Raw genomic sequence first — 11,284 nt, forward strand, 5'->3', positions numbered from 1 at the left:
ATGATCCGGCCTCCAACCACTGACTTCACTCGTCTCAACATCATCCCTTCATCGAATGGCCTTGTTATGGCAGCTTACGAAGCCTACAGCCACCACCATCACCTCAAGATCCGACCTGAAGATGTTTGGTTCACCATCCTGACCCAGATAACCTTCTACATCAATGCTCACGCTGAGGAACTTCGATCGTCCTTCGTCAGCCATGCAGGTAAAGAAGAACTTGTTGTGATTGACTCTGGCAGTATCGAAACTTTTGATGCCGGAAAACTGGCGATATGGCTTACTGAAGCAATGGACCAATATCTTGTTGATCCAGGGCTTCGTGACTGGATCATGCCAAGCTTCACCACTACCACTCGAACAGATACCGAGACCGCTGCCATCATCATGATGGGTGCGATGCAAAAGTACTTCAGTTATCGCATGAGTTTGACATGCGGAATCCCTTCCGTTACTCTTTTAGGGGAAAAGGCTGACTGGGTTGACTTACGCCAGCGCCTTAACAAGCTACCTGAATTCGGCAAGGAACCTAGACAATTTGCCGCTCTACTATCTCCCATCCTCGATTACTTCATTGCTACATTTGAGGATGCTGATAATCACAGAGTTGTAGACTTCTGGACAAAGATTGCAGACAAAGAGAGCAATAGCTCAGGCCCGTCTTATCTCTCGGGATGGATCACAGCCTTTTGCTTCTGGAACGGCGAAGGTAGAATGCTGCACCGCGCAACCAGGGATGCTTGTAACCTTGATGGTACGTTGTACCATCGGGTTGACATATCAGACATACCTAGCGCTCATATGTCTGTACCGGTCGTGGTCGATGATGGTGCGCGCGAGTACAAGACCAAAATGGTTGCCGGACTACTCGGTATGGCGGCATCTAGCAGTGGAGGAAAGCTGGACACCAGCCAAGGCCACAAGGCCTGGGTGAAGAAAGCGATGTTTGGGCCTTCAGAGTTTGTAGATGTAGCACCAGTAGTGGGCAAAGATACTGGACTAGATACACTGCAACCTGTCGCCGGCTGGTTCATGTACGAGGTGAAAGATCCTGGTCTTTCTGGAGTGTTTGGAAGCCGGGCATAAGCACGCTTGATGAGGTCGGCCGATTAGTACAATACTCAGGAGATCAACGGCGTATGTCTTGTTCTTTTGGAAGAGCTAAGAAGTCTTGCAATTGTTCGTCATACTTACCTGAATCATCACTGACGTCTACACAACGTCTGGTGGCTTCACCGGCGTAAATATATGACCAGTGACGGATGCACACGAGAAATTGTTGGCCCAGAGCTTACTGCGAAAGAATGTCTTGCTAAAGCCCGTTGGAACAAGTTGCCCCGAGATAACGCTTGCTCTTGGCTGCGACACGACCGTCTTCGCTCAAGACAATGTACAATGTATCGTCATGTCAGTGGATCCGGTCTGTTTAGAACTGATAGACGTAGCAGTAGTTAGTTGAAAGTTTTCATGTTTTGAAGTATCACAATATTGCCCTTGATGTGACCGACGTGAAGGCACGGCAATGAATGACTGAGAGTGCACATACCTAGGTATCGCTGGATCCTTGCTGTGAGTATTGTTAACCGCAGTATGAAGGAAACTGCTCGAGGAGCTATAGGAAGCAGACAAAGTAGTTATCTGCAAACGCGATACAACGAATGCATAATGATGCCCATTGATGGGGGAGCACTGGGTATCCCACCAGCCTATCTCCAAGCCAGTCGGTCCGACTCCACATACCCACAACCCCGCAAGTCCATAAAGTCGCTACCCCGCACCCTTACATGGAGACAAGATTTCCCAACCTGCGTTGGAGATTATGCATAGATACTGCAAGGCTGTTGGTCTCATTGGGATAGTGTCCAGCTCCTCAGCACAACTCATGGCCGGGTCGACCAACTGCGTCGTCTGCCTTTCTCAGCTATAAGTTACATTCATTCAAAACTTTTGTGGGCATACTACACGCACAACAGGCAATTAGTTTTTGATTGAGAACCATGCTTCAAGTTATTGCTGTTCTTGCGTTCTTTGCCTTGACCATAGACTATGTCTATATGCTATGGCGGCGCCGATACCTCCCTCCAGGACCGTTTCCATTACCTATCTTTGGAAACCACTTCCATACACCTTCGCACAAGCCATGGATTACGTGGGAGAAATGGGCTCAACACTACAATTCACCTATGATCACACTCTGGATCGGACGGCATCCGCGCATCATATTGAGCGATGCGTGGGTCGCGAGCGACTTGCTGGAGAAGAGGTCAGATATCTTCTCGAGCAGGCCGAGATTGATTGCTATGGGCGATGCGATCAACGCTACCCATACAAATCAAACTACGTTAGTATATGGTGATCGATGGAGGAAACATCGAAAGCTCATGGTATGTCACTTCGGCTTGTTTACATCCGCCGTATTGCGAGCTGATAGCATAGCACATGGCTGTTGGCTCTCAAGCCGTACGTAAATATCGTACTTTCCAGGCGCACGAGTCTGCTATCCTAGTCCGCGACTTCCTTCTTGAGCCACAAGACTTCGAGCTCTCCATCGAGCGGTACTCTGTATCCGTTACCTCAATTGTAGGCTGGGGTCGGCGTGTCGACCGCAAGAACGACTATGTCGCTCAACAAGCTCTCAAGCTGATGGAAGCCGTCGATTTCATCGTCCCTGGTATCTATCTCATGGAAGCAGTTCCGTTCCTGATGCACTTGCCTGCTTGGTTGTACGCATTGCCAAGTCAGATGCGACTGGGTGCTAGCGTTATGTCACGCTACTTCTACTTACTAACACAAGAAGGCGCTGAGGCGAAAGAACACAACTTTGGGAAGCACGTCATGGCCTCTCAGCAAGGCAGCGAAATGACGGATGTGGAGGTCGCAAGCCTCATGGGCAACCTGATTGGTGGTGGAGTAGATACAACCAGCAGCACCATGATGTCGTGCATCTTGGCAATGGCACGCTTTCCAGAAGTGCAAAAGAAAGTTCACGCTGAGTTTGATGGAATCATTGGGACTGATCGCTCTCCAAGCTGGGAGGACATCGACTCGAATGCGCTTCCATACATGACTGCCGTGGTACGTTGCAGGCGAAACATATTTCGATTTCATGCCTAAAACTAGACAGGTCAAAGAAGTGCTCCGATGGAGGACTGTAACTATACTAGCTGGCATTCCTCATGCTAATACCGTCGATTTCGATTACCAGGGCTACCACTTCCCCGCTGGCACCAACTTTACTGGTAACATGTGGGCTATCCACAGGCATCCACGCGACTTTCCCGATCCAGACAGGTTCATGCCAGAGAGATTTCTCGAGGGCGAAGGCAGTGCGAAACAGCCGTACCCGAACAAGTATGGAATGAATCCTTTCGGTTGGGGACGTAGACAGTGTAGCGGCCAGCCGCTTGCCGAACAAGGTCTTCTCTACTCCCTTGCGCGAACGATGTGGGCTTTCAATATCCTACCAGGTCTTGACGAGCATGTAGGTCTTGCCAAAAGCACTTCCCCTTCACGTAGACGTCTGTTTTGCTTACAAATTATATCAGCAAAACGAAGTTAAGCTGGACATATTCGCCTACACCAACAGTGAGAATATGCGACCGGAGCCTTTTCGAGTGCGCTTCTTACCACGCTCAGACGCGATTAAGAAGTTGCTGTTGGATGAGGCTGCAGAAGCACGTGAAGCGTTGCGAATCTACGATGGAGAAACCCGAGTGACGATGGAAGACGCTGCAAACAATCCCGCAAAGCTCTAGGAATGTTCGGGTGCGGGTTGCCCCGAATGGAACGAAGCAGACGACTCCATCGCAGATTCCGCCGGCAATCATCATGTCTCTTTCTTTCCTCACATGATGGTGTCGGTCAACCAACTATCTTGATTCAACAGCCTTGCAGACCATTGATTGAAGTTCTTCAACGGTCCAATCCGGCTCTATCCTAATATATGCAGCCAATCTCACAACAGATTAAACTTGGCCCAGTGTTCCGCACCCAAGAATCTGCCGCCAAGGCGTATATCATCATCATCAACGTCGTCGTTCCAGGCCTCAATCTCCGCTTCTACACCTTCCCTGTACCAACCGCTGTTAGCACCGTCGGCACTGTACCCATAGTGGGTTTCACCACACGACACGGCTAGTCGCAATCGGGTATCCGTCCGGATCTTAGCTGCCCAAAAGCCCCCCCCGGCAAACCCGTTACGGCCTGCATGTAACTGGTCATGGTATTTCTTCCACAAAACTGGTAGATGCAGGATTCTGTTGTCGAACTGGTTGATGCCAATCCAATCGTCTGGTATAAGCGCAGTAACATCAAGATCTGAGTCCCGGGCGATACACTTGTCAAGGCTCGCTAGCCATTCGCGGCCATTGTAACCCTCACGCACTGCAAGCTCTATCATCTGTACTTCGTGAATGCGGGCTCGTTCCGTACAAGGCTAGAGATCTCAGCATATACCTCGATGTTACGGTGGATTGAACAAACTGGGTTGGATAGCCTGATGTCGCATTTCTCGAACATAATCTTCGCTGTCTTGCGCGCGTCGAAGAATACTAGGGATGCAGCACCTGTCTCGAGGAAACTTTTCAATGCAGATGCACCCTTCTCCTGATTGGAGAGCGCCTTGCTCAAGTAAGAGACATTGACTGAATTGACTACGCGCGTTGGCGCAACGTAGATGATGAGGTCGTGAGAAGTGTTGGAGAGGTAGAGGGACGCGGGATTATTCGGCAACCCATCAAAGGTTTGCAGCAGCGTGTGGAGTGAATCTGTGCTTGCAATGCGTTGCAATGTAATTTTTCTGCGTGGAACCACCGCCATATCTTCTGTCAAATGTGCGGGAGGTCGAGCCGATAAACAGGTAGTGAGGTCTTTAAGTCAAAGCGACGCCGCTTCACACTCAATAAACACTGCATCACCCGCAGATCCATCTTGAATTATTTATAGGTCTCCGGAACTCCATTCGTCAGACTCAACAGCGTAGCGCCGACAAATATGCATGTTTGGCTACGCCGCTTTTCACAATGTCTGGGTAACCAGTCGTTAACCGCTAGGATCAGGAACAATTAGACGATCGCGATCCTATTATATTGATAGTACTGAACTAAACCTTTGTTGTAGATATAGCATCTTATTACTATATACAGCTGCATATATCGAAGCTAAGTGGGTGTTTGGAAACACACTTCCACTGCAATACAATATAGTGTAACTCAACAGCGTTGTACCTGCGTCTTATCACCAGCACGTCCATCATATCAATATCATCTTATTACAGAAAAGATTAGACGTGTGTGTGAATGAATTATCTTCAGAGTGGGATGTAGCTAGTTGTGAGGTCGCACTTATCTAGGTAGTAAATTCCCTTCATGCCGTATTTTGCCAAGAGCTAGAGCCGATATGGCTGCTACTCGGCTGACACGTGTGATCTTTCCAATTTCTGACGCAAGCCACAAATTGGGCACTGCCCACTTGTCTTTGTCATTACTAGCCTACAGAATGCTGAATGATCACAAGCGATAACGTAGCTGGGAAACTAATCGGAGTCGCGCAACGATTGTCAAACACCAAAACATCAGACAGCTGAATTTGCGCGACATCCGGCCACTGTTCATGAAGCAATTACTTGGCTTCAATCGTCAGTCGTATCTTACGGCTCCCCCGGTTTACGTCCATAGACAACATTGCTGCTCCACGTTAGCGAGTCCGCAGCATAGAGGGAGAGCTACAAGGGCAGGATGTACATATCATAATAAGCGTGATTCCTCCGATTCAAAAGGTGGTTGCGCATCGTCGCAATATGCACCTGAATCTCCTCGTACGACCACTGCTTCTCATTAGTCCACCGTCCCATGATAACATCTTCCTCCCAACATTTCGGACATCACGTACCTTCAAAATCATACTCAGTAGATACAAACTCCAGCTCTCCAGCCCCTCAAGACAAAAGAGCAAGTTCCACTGGCCCAACTCCTTCATCTTCGGATCCCTCGGCCATGTGCCAACAGGGACCTTGTACTTCTTCTCCACGACGTCGACGAAGCCTGCCTGCGTGATCATCTCCCGGTTGAAGTCGTAGATGGCGAAGGTTTTGCCAATCTTCTCGGCAGCACCAAGTAGTATCTTGGACCATTGCGCCATAAAGTGGTCTTTCGTCACGGTACCGTCTTCAGATTTGAACATGATTGAAATTTCGAGATGCTCTATATACCCCCCGGGCTTGGTGCATCTAGATCACTTTTCTTGAGCACAGGCGTGGTTTGTGGTTCATTTCGGGGTCAAAACCTACTTGTAAATCTCACGATAGAGATGTGCCCAGTCTTGAATTGCGCCAAGCATGCAGCGCACGTGGATGTAATCGAAACTATTTGGTTGGTAGGTCCACTCAAGCTGAACGTCGTCGAGCTCGAACTTGACATTTGGAGCGGTGAAGGTCGGTTGTGTAGGGGATATGTCTACACCGATCACCTCTGCTGATGGGAATTGGTCTCCGAAGTCACTGATTACTGTCAGTAGATGTCGATCGATGCGGAGAGCACACTGGATACATAGCCCATATCCCAGTTCCTGTTCCGACGTCCAATACTTTCTGAATGACTTATCAGCTTTCGTGCCTCTATTGTCTGACGACGCAAATTTACCTGTGGATTTGGACCGATTGGTGCAAGGAAGAGCTTCCCGTCCAGCATGAGCGTTAGCATATGATGTCTACGAGCTCGTTAGCCGGTTTTTTGTCCCGGAGAATGAAAGGCGCATACCCAATATCCAACTGCTCATTCATCTTGTCATCATTTGGGCCCCTGATAACAGTCAGCCGCTTGTATTGTCCATTGCAGACCTGACTCACCAGTACTCTGAGGAACTTTCCGTGTGGAAGTTATGATACGTCCGTCCATGCAAACTACGGTACCTCCGGATACTGCTTGCGATCGAGGACGTAGTGCTCGCACTACGATAATTAATGTCTTGTCCATTGCGCAAGGTATTCAACCTTACTTGTCTTCTCCAAACGCGGAGTCCGTATCAGTATCCTCTTCCAATGGGTCCTTGATCCCTGGTAAGCTTGGCCACTTCTGATAAATGCATACTCACGATAGAGATGGTCGCTTCCACTGAGACCGTCTCGGCAGTTTCGTCAGCCGCAGCAGGGATCCCTTCCACGGCAGTTGCCGGGGTAGTATTTGCGGGCGGCGTTGCGGAACTCTCTGCTGTCGGAGACGGCCCTTCTGTGGTGTTGAGGCTCATGTCTCTATCAGAAGGGTATACAAATACTCGGCAGGTTTCCAGAGATGGTGCACGGCAGTATCGCGATTTCCAGCGTCCTTCGATCGTATGCCAGAGATTTACTCGTGCTACAGTGGAGTTACATCCACCAGAATGCTAAAGACGTCGGGGAGTGCGGAAGATGTCATGACAGCTGAGCTAGCGAACCAGCTTACCGCATCTATCCTTGCCTACCCCGCCATGGTGGAGAAACCTGCTTCGGCATGTCCAAAAATCGGTGGCACGGCTCGGCGCGACCCCCCATATTTTGACATTTCTAACCTTTGAGGCTCTAGCGCCAAATGTCCATAGGGTATGATAATGAATTCAGGCAATTGTACTTTTGTTTTCTGGACTTTGGAATCAATGCTGGTGATCAAGATAATCGAGGTTGAAGAGGTCGTTGCCGCGAACGGCCTGGCGACCTGAGGAGTATGCGTTGGTACGTGTGGTGGGCTGAGCTGTGACCTCAACACGGAGTAGTGGTCGATCGAGCTTGACGGTGATTGGCCCAGTAAGCCGCGTTCAACATGGCGATAGACTTAGCTGCATCCTAGAGATTGAAAAGCCGCGCCCGGTCATTCCGCCGCTTTATGCAACGTGGCAGCTACAAAGGGTGTGTTCGTGCCCCCATCGTACATATACACACCAACCAAGACGCCTTTGCTGACCCAGCGCTGTGGAACTGCGTCGGGCACTGGTCCCCCAAGCAATCAAATAGTGTCCCGAGGTCCATCACCATGGTGGGGTTGGAGCTTGGACTCGGCCCTGAGGCAGGGATCTACGCCGCAGGGCTCATCACTTCCTTCGTCGCTTACATCGTCGTCTACCGCCTCTTCTTCCACCCCCTCGCGCAAATCCCAGGCCCCAAGCTCGCAGCTATCACCTTCCTCTACCAGACTTACTACAGCTTCAAAGATGGTAGTCGCTTCTACAAGCAGGTCGGCCTCCTGCACGAGAAGTACGGTCCTATTGTGCGCATCACCCCCAACGAAGTCTCGTTGAGCAACCCTGAGAACTACGAGGCGATATACTATGTAGGGTCGAAATACTCAAAGGACCCAAGATACTATGATGCATTCGGCATGGAATATGCTTCCTTCACCTCCTGCCCTAACGAGCTGCATCGTCTCCGGCGCGGACCGCTGAACAAATTTTTTTCGCGGGCCGCAGTGCTGGAATTGCAGAACATCGTGAAAGAGAAGGCCGACAAGCTATGTGATCTGATAACAAGAAATTCAAAGGCGGGGGAAATGCTGGATATCCATCATGGATGCCGCGCTTTGTCAGTTGATGTAATCACTCAGTATATGTTCAACAAGTCCTATGCTCTTCTCGATGCCCCGGATCTAGGCACCCACTTCTTCGAGCTGGTCAGAGGCATTGGTCCTGCGCTATGGGTTTTCCAGCAATGGCCGGAGCTGAGCATCATGAACCGCCTTCCCCAATGGATGTTGAAAAAGATGAGCCCACCTCTTGCGCACATCCTAGACCTGCAAGAAGTATGTCTTTCCTTCATGTCACACTCTTTCCCCGAATCCCCCCTGAAGATCCATCGTCTGACACGGATTGTAGCAAGCCAAACAACAGATCCTGGTCACCAAAGCCGATATCGACTCCGGCCGAGTCAGCAAAGACACCAGCAAAACAATTTTCTACGAACTGCTGACGCCAAACTCCGAAGAAGGCTGGGTCCCACCAACTCCAGATCAGATCAAATACGAAACTTACGGTATCTTGGCAGCAGCAGCAGATACAACAGGCAATGGGTTGACGACAGGAGTCTACGAAGTGATCAAAAATCCCAAGATCTACGCAAAGCTCACGGCAGAACTAGGAACCGCGTTTCCAGATCCAGACGCCAAGATGGAACTTGCCGTTTTGGAACGCCTGCCCTATCTGTCTGGCGTGGTGAACGAATCCCTCCGCCTCTCCTTCGGCGTCATCTCCCGCCTCCCGCGCATCGTCCCGGAAGGCGGCGCCAATTTCGAGGGCTACATGATTCCCGCCGGCTTCACCGTTTCCATGTCCTCTTGGGTCCTGCATCGGAACGAAGACTACTTTCCCCATGCACACGAGTTTATTCCTGAGCGGTGGGCGCTGACCAGCGACAAGCAAAAGATGTGGAAGGCGTTTGTTCCGTTTGGAAAGGGGAGCAGGATGTGTGTTGGGATGCCGTAAGTGTTCGCTGCAACTGATTCCTTAAAATGAAGCTGATTGCATAGGCTTGCTCTCTGTGAAATGTACGTGACCTTGGGGTCCATCTTCCGAAAGTTCAAGCACTTGAAAGGGAATGAATTAAGTGAATACGATCTGTTGTATGATGATTTCTTTGCTAGTCATCGGCCCATGGATGCTGTCAAGCTTCATGTCATTGAGCAAGATTTGAAGGAATAAACACACGGGAACAAGACTTACAAGATGAAGATGATTCGATGGCTGCTAGTTGGTTTAAAGGCTATCGAACTCATTAAAGCGAGACATGGTCGTGTGATACCTTGATACACACGGTGACGACAAGTTCTACCTGGCAGAAACAATCTTCTATGTATACATTTAGAACAACAATTCACACATGCAGACTAGATGATGAATGTTCGCGATTACACGAGCTCCGCTTGATTAGCTTCCCTTCCGATCACATGTGGTGAACATCTTGGCGCCCGCTCATCCACGCTGCCACGCAGACATGACCGGTGCGCCCATCGGTAACCCTGCGGCCAAAGTGGGCCAGCCATACTCCCTGTTAGTGAGGGTAAATTGCGACAAGAAGAGTTACCAAGGCTTCCGATGATGCGACAGACTAGTTTGACTGCTCAGGGCATACCAAGTAGAAATAACATTCCATCTACATGCACTATACCACGTTCATCTGACGTAGGATACTCACGCTGCACGGCTTCCTGCATACCCCGCAGATAGGCGTAGATAGTTAGTCGTATTGCATGTAGACCCTGGTAGGTGCATTAGTTGTTAAATGCGATCCTACTTAGACCGATACACCTAGAATTCTCCAATTCCAGATCTATCTTTGGCGTCTGGGAGGTATTATGTGGAGTAGCTCGACACCCAAAAGAGGGTCCGGTGTCATTATTCATCACAAAACATCTTAGGAGGCGATCTAGCGTTGGAGGAGTCCACTGGCTTTAGCCGGACGGACTTGGACAGTGTCATTCGCTATGATTAGCGCTTCGGCGTAAAGCTGCTTGCTATGATGTTCATCAGCTGTAACATATCCTACGTGGATTTGAGCAGACTTTGATATTGAATAACATTCTGAAGAAGAAAGGTTCGATTCATCGCAAGGCTTGATTACAGGTCTTTGTACTCATAAGGGCTCGGTGTGTAATCCTTCTGCTTTTCCACGAATTTCGACCAATAAAGAACGAACATCGGCCGACAAATGATCTCCAAAACATGATGTTTCTCGATTGGCTCTTCCGGATAATACTCACCAGTCGAATGACCCATCAGTGGCCCAATCTCGTTCTGACAATATCCGGCGAGTGCCTCCATGTGTATTGGAAGGAGAGTTCTCTTATCCTTCCGCACCACGACCACACTTCCCACATCATTCTGCCACTGCATAGGGCACCAGCCCCAGCCTAGGAATCCGTTGCTGAAATCGCCTCTATCGTTGGGATCACAACACTGATGCAGAAACGTTGCGCTTTGGTTTTCGAAGGGAGACCTGTGTTCAAACATAGGGTCTTTGCTATCAGCCCACTTTGGATCCGGTGCACAGCGTCGCGTCAGGATGGGAATACCGATTCGATTAGCTATATCCGAGGTGTCATGCTTGGTGAAGATGACATCTGTAGTTGGAAGTTCGATGTCTTCGAAACGTGGTCTCTTGAGCATCTTGACGTCACCCAGGCAATTGATCCTCACGCCTTTCTAGAGTTGCTATCAGTCAATCAGTCAGTTGTCAGTTCATCTTTGCGGTTCAAACTGTCAGTCTGGAGGTAGTGAACTGACCTGATTGACTGCCAAGACATTTTTTAGAATCGCGAACTGAGACTGA

The 11,284-nt window shown here is 49.5% G+C and overlaps 4 protein-coding genes across 4 annotated transcripts; 3 read left to right on the forward strand and 1 right to left on the reverse strand.

Moving 5' to 3' along the window:
- On the forward strand, window positions 1-1,086 carry J4E82_009844 (uncharacterized protein; the record flags this gene model as incomplete). Its single annotated transcript, XM_051736065.1, has 1 exon — window positions 1-1,086. The coding sequence occupies one exon, from the start codon at window positions 1-3 to the stop codon at window positions 1,084-1,086; it is 1,086 nt and encodes a 361-aa protein (XP_051584189.1).
- Window positions 1,087-2,183: 1,097 nt separating this feature from the next.
- Window positions 2,184-3,755, forward strand: J4E82_009845 (uncharacterized protein; the record flags this gene model as incomplete). Its single annotated transcript, XM_051736066.1, has 4 exons — window positions 2,184-2,384; window positions 2,437-3,075; window positions 3,125-3,481; window positions 3,546-3,755. 4 exons carry the CDS (start codon window positions 2,184-2,186, stop codon window positions 3,753-3,755), a joined length of 1,407 nt encoding a protein of 468 aa, XP_051584190.1.
- A 1,892-nt stretch (window positions 3,756-5,647) lies between these two features.
- On the reverse strand, window positions 5,648-7,242 carry J4E82_009846 (uncharacterized protein; the record flags this gene model as incomplete). Its single annotated transcript, XM_051736067.1, has 8 exons — window positions 5,648-5,684; window positions 5,742-5,824; window positions 5,890-6,226; window positions 6,287-6,496; window positions 6,546-6,586; window positions 6,639-6,705; window positions 6,756-6,835; window positions 7,090-7,242. The coding sequence occupies 8 exons, from the start codon at window positions 7,240-7,242 to the stop codon at window positions 5,648-5,650; spliced, it is 1,008 nt and encodes a 335-aa protein (XP_051584191.1).
- Window positions 7,243-8,000: 758 nt separating this feature from the next.
- J4E82_009847 (uncharacterized protein) lies at window positions 8,001-9,657 on the forward strand (the record flags this gene model as incomplete). Its single annotated transcript, XM_051736068.1, has 3 exons — window positions 8,001-8,762; window positions 8,836-9,437; window positions 9,486-9,657. The coding sequence occupies 3 exons, from the start codon at window positions 8,001-8,003 to the stop codon at window positions 9,655-9,657; spliced, it is 1,536 nt and encodes a 511-aa protein (XP_051584192.1).
- Between the last annotated feature and the right edge of the window lie 1,627 nt (window positions 9,658-11,284).

Source organism: Alternaria postmessia, assembly GCF_024291825.1.
Source record: "Alternaria postmessia strain BMP 2775 chromosome Unknown scaffold_102, whole genome shotgun sequence".
Lineage (NCBI taxonomy): Eukaryota > Fungi > Ascomycota > Dothideomycetes > Pleosporales > Pleosporaceae > Alternaria > Alternaria postmessia.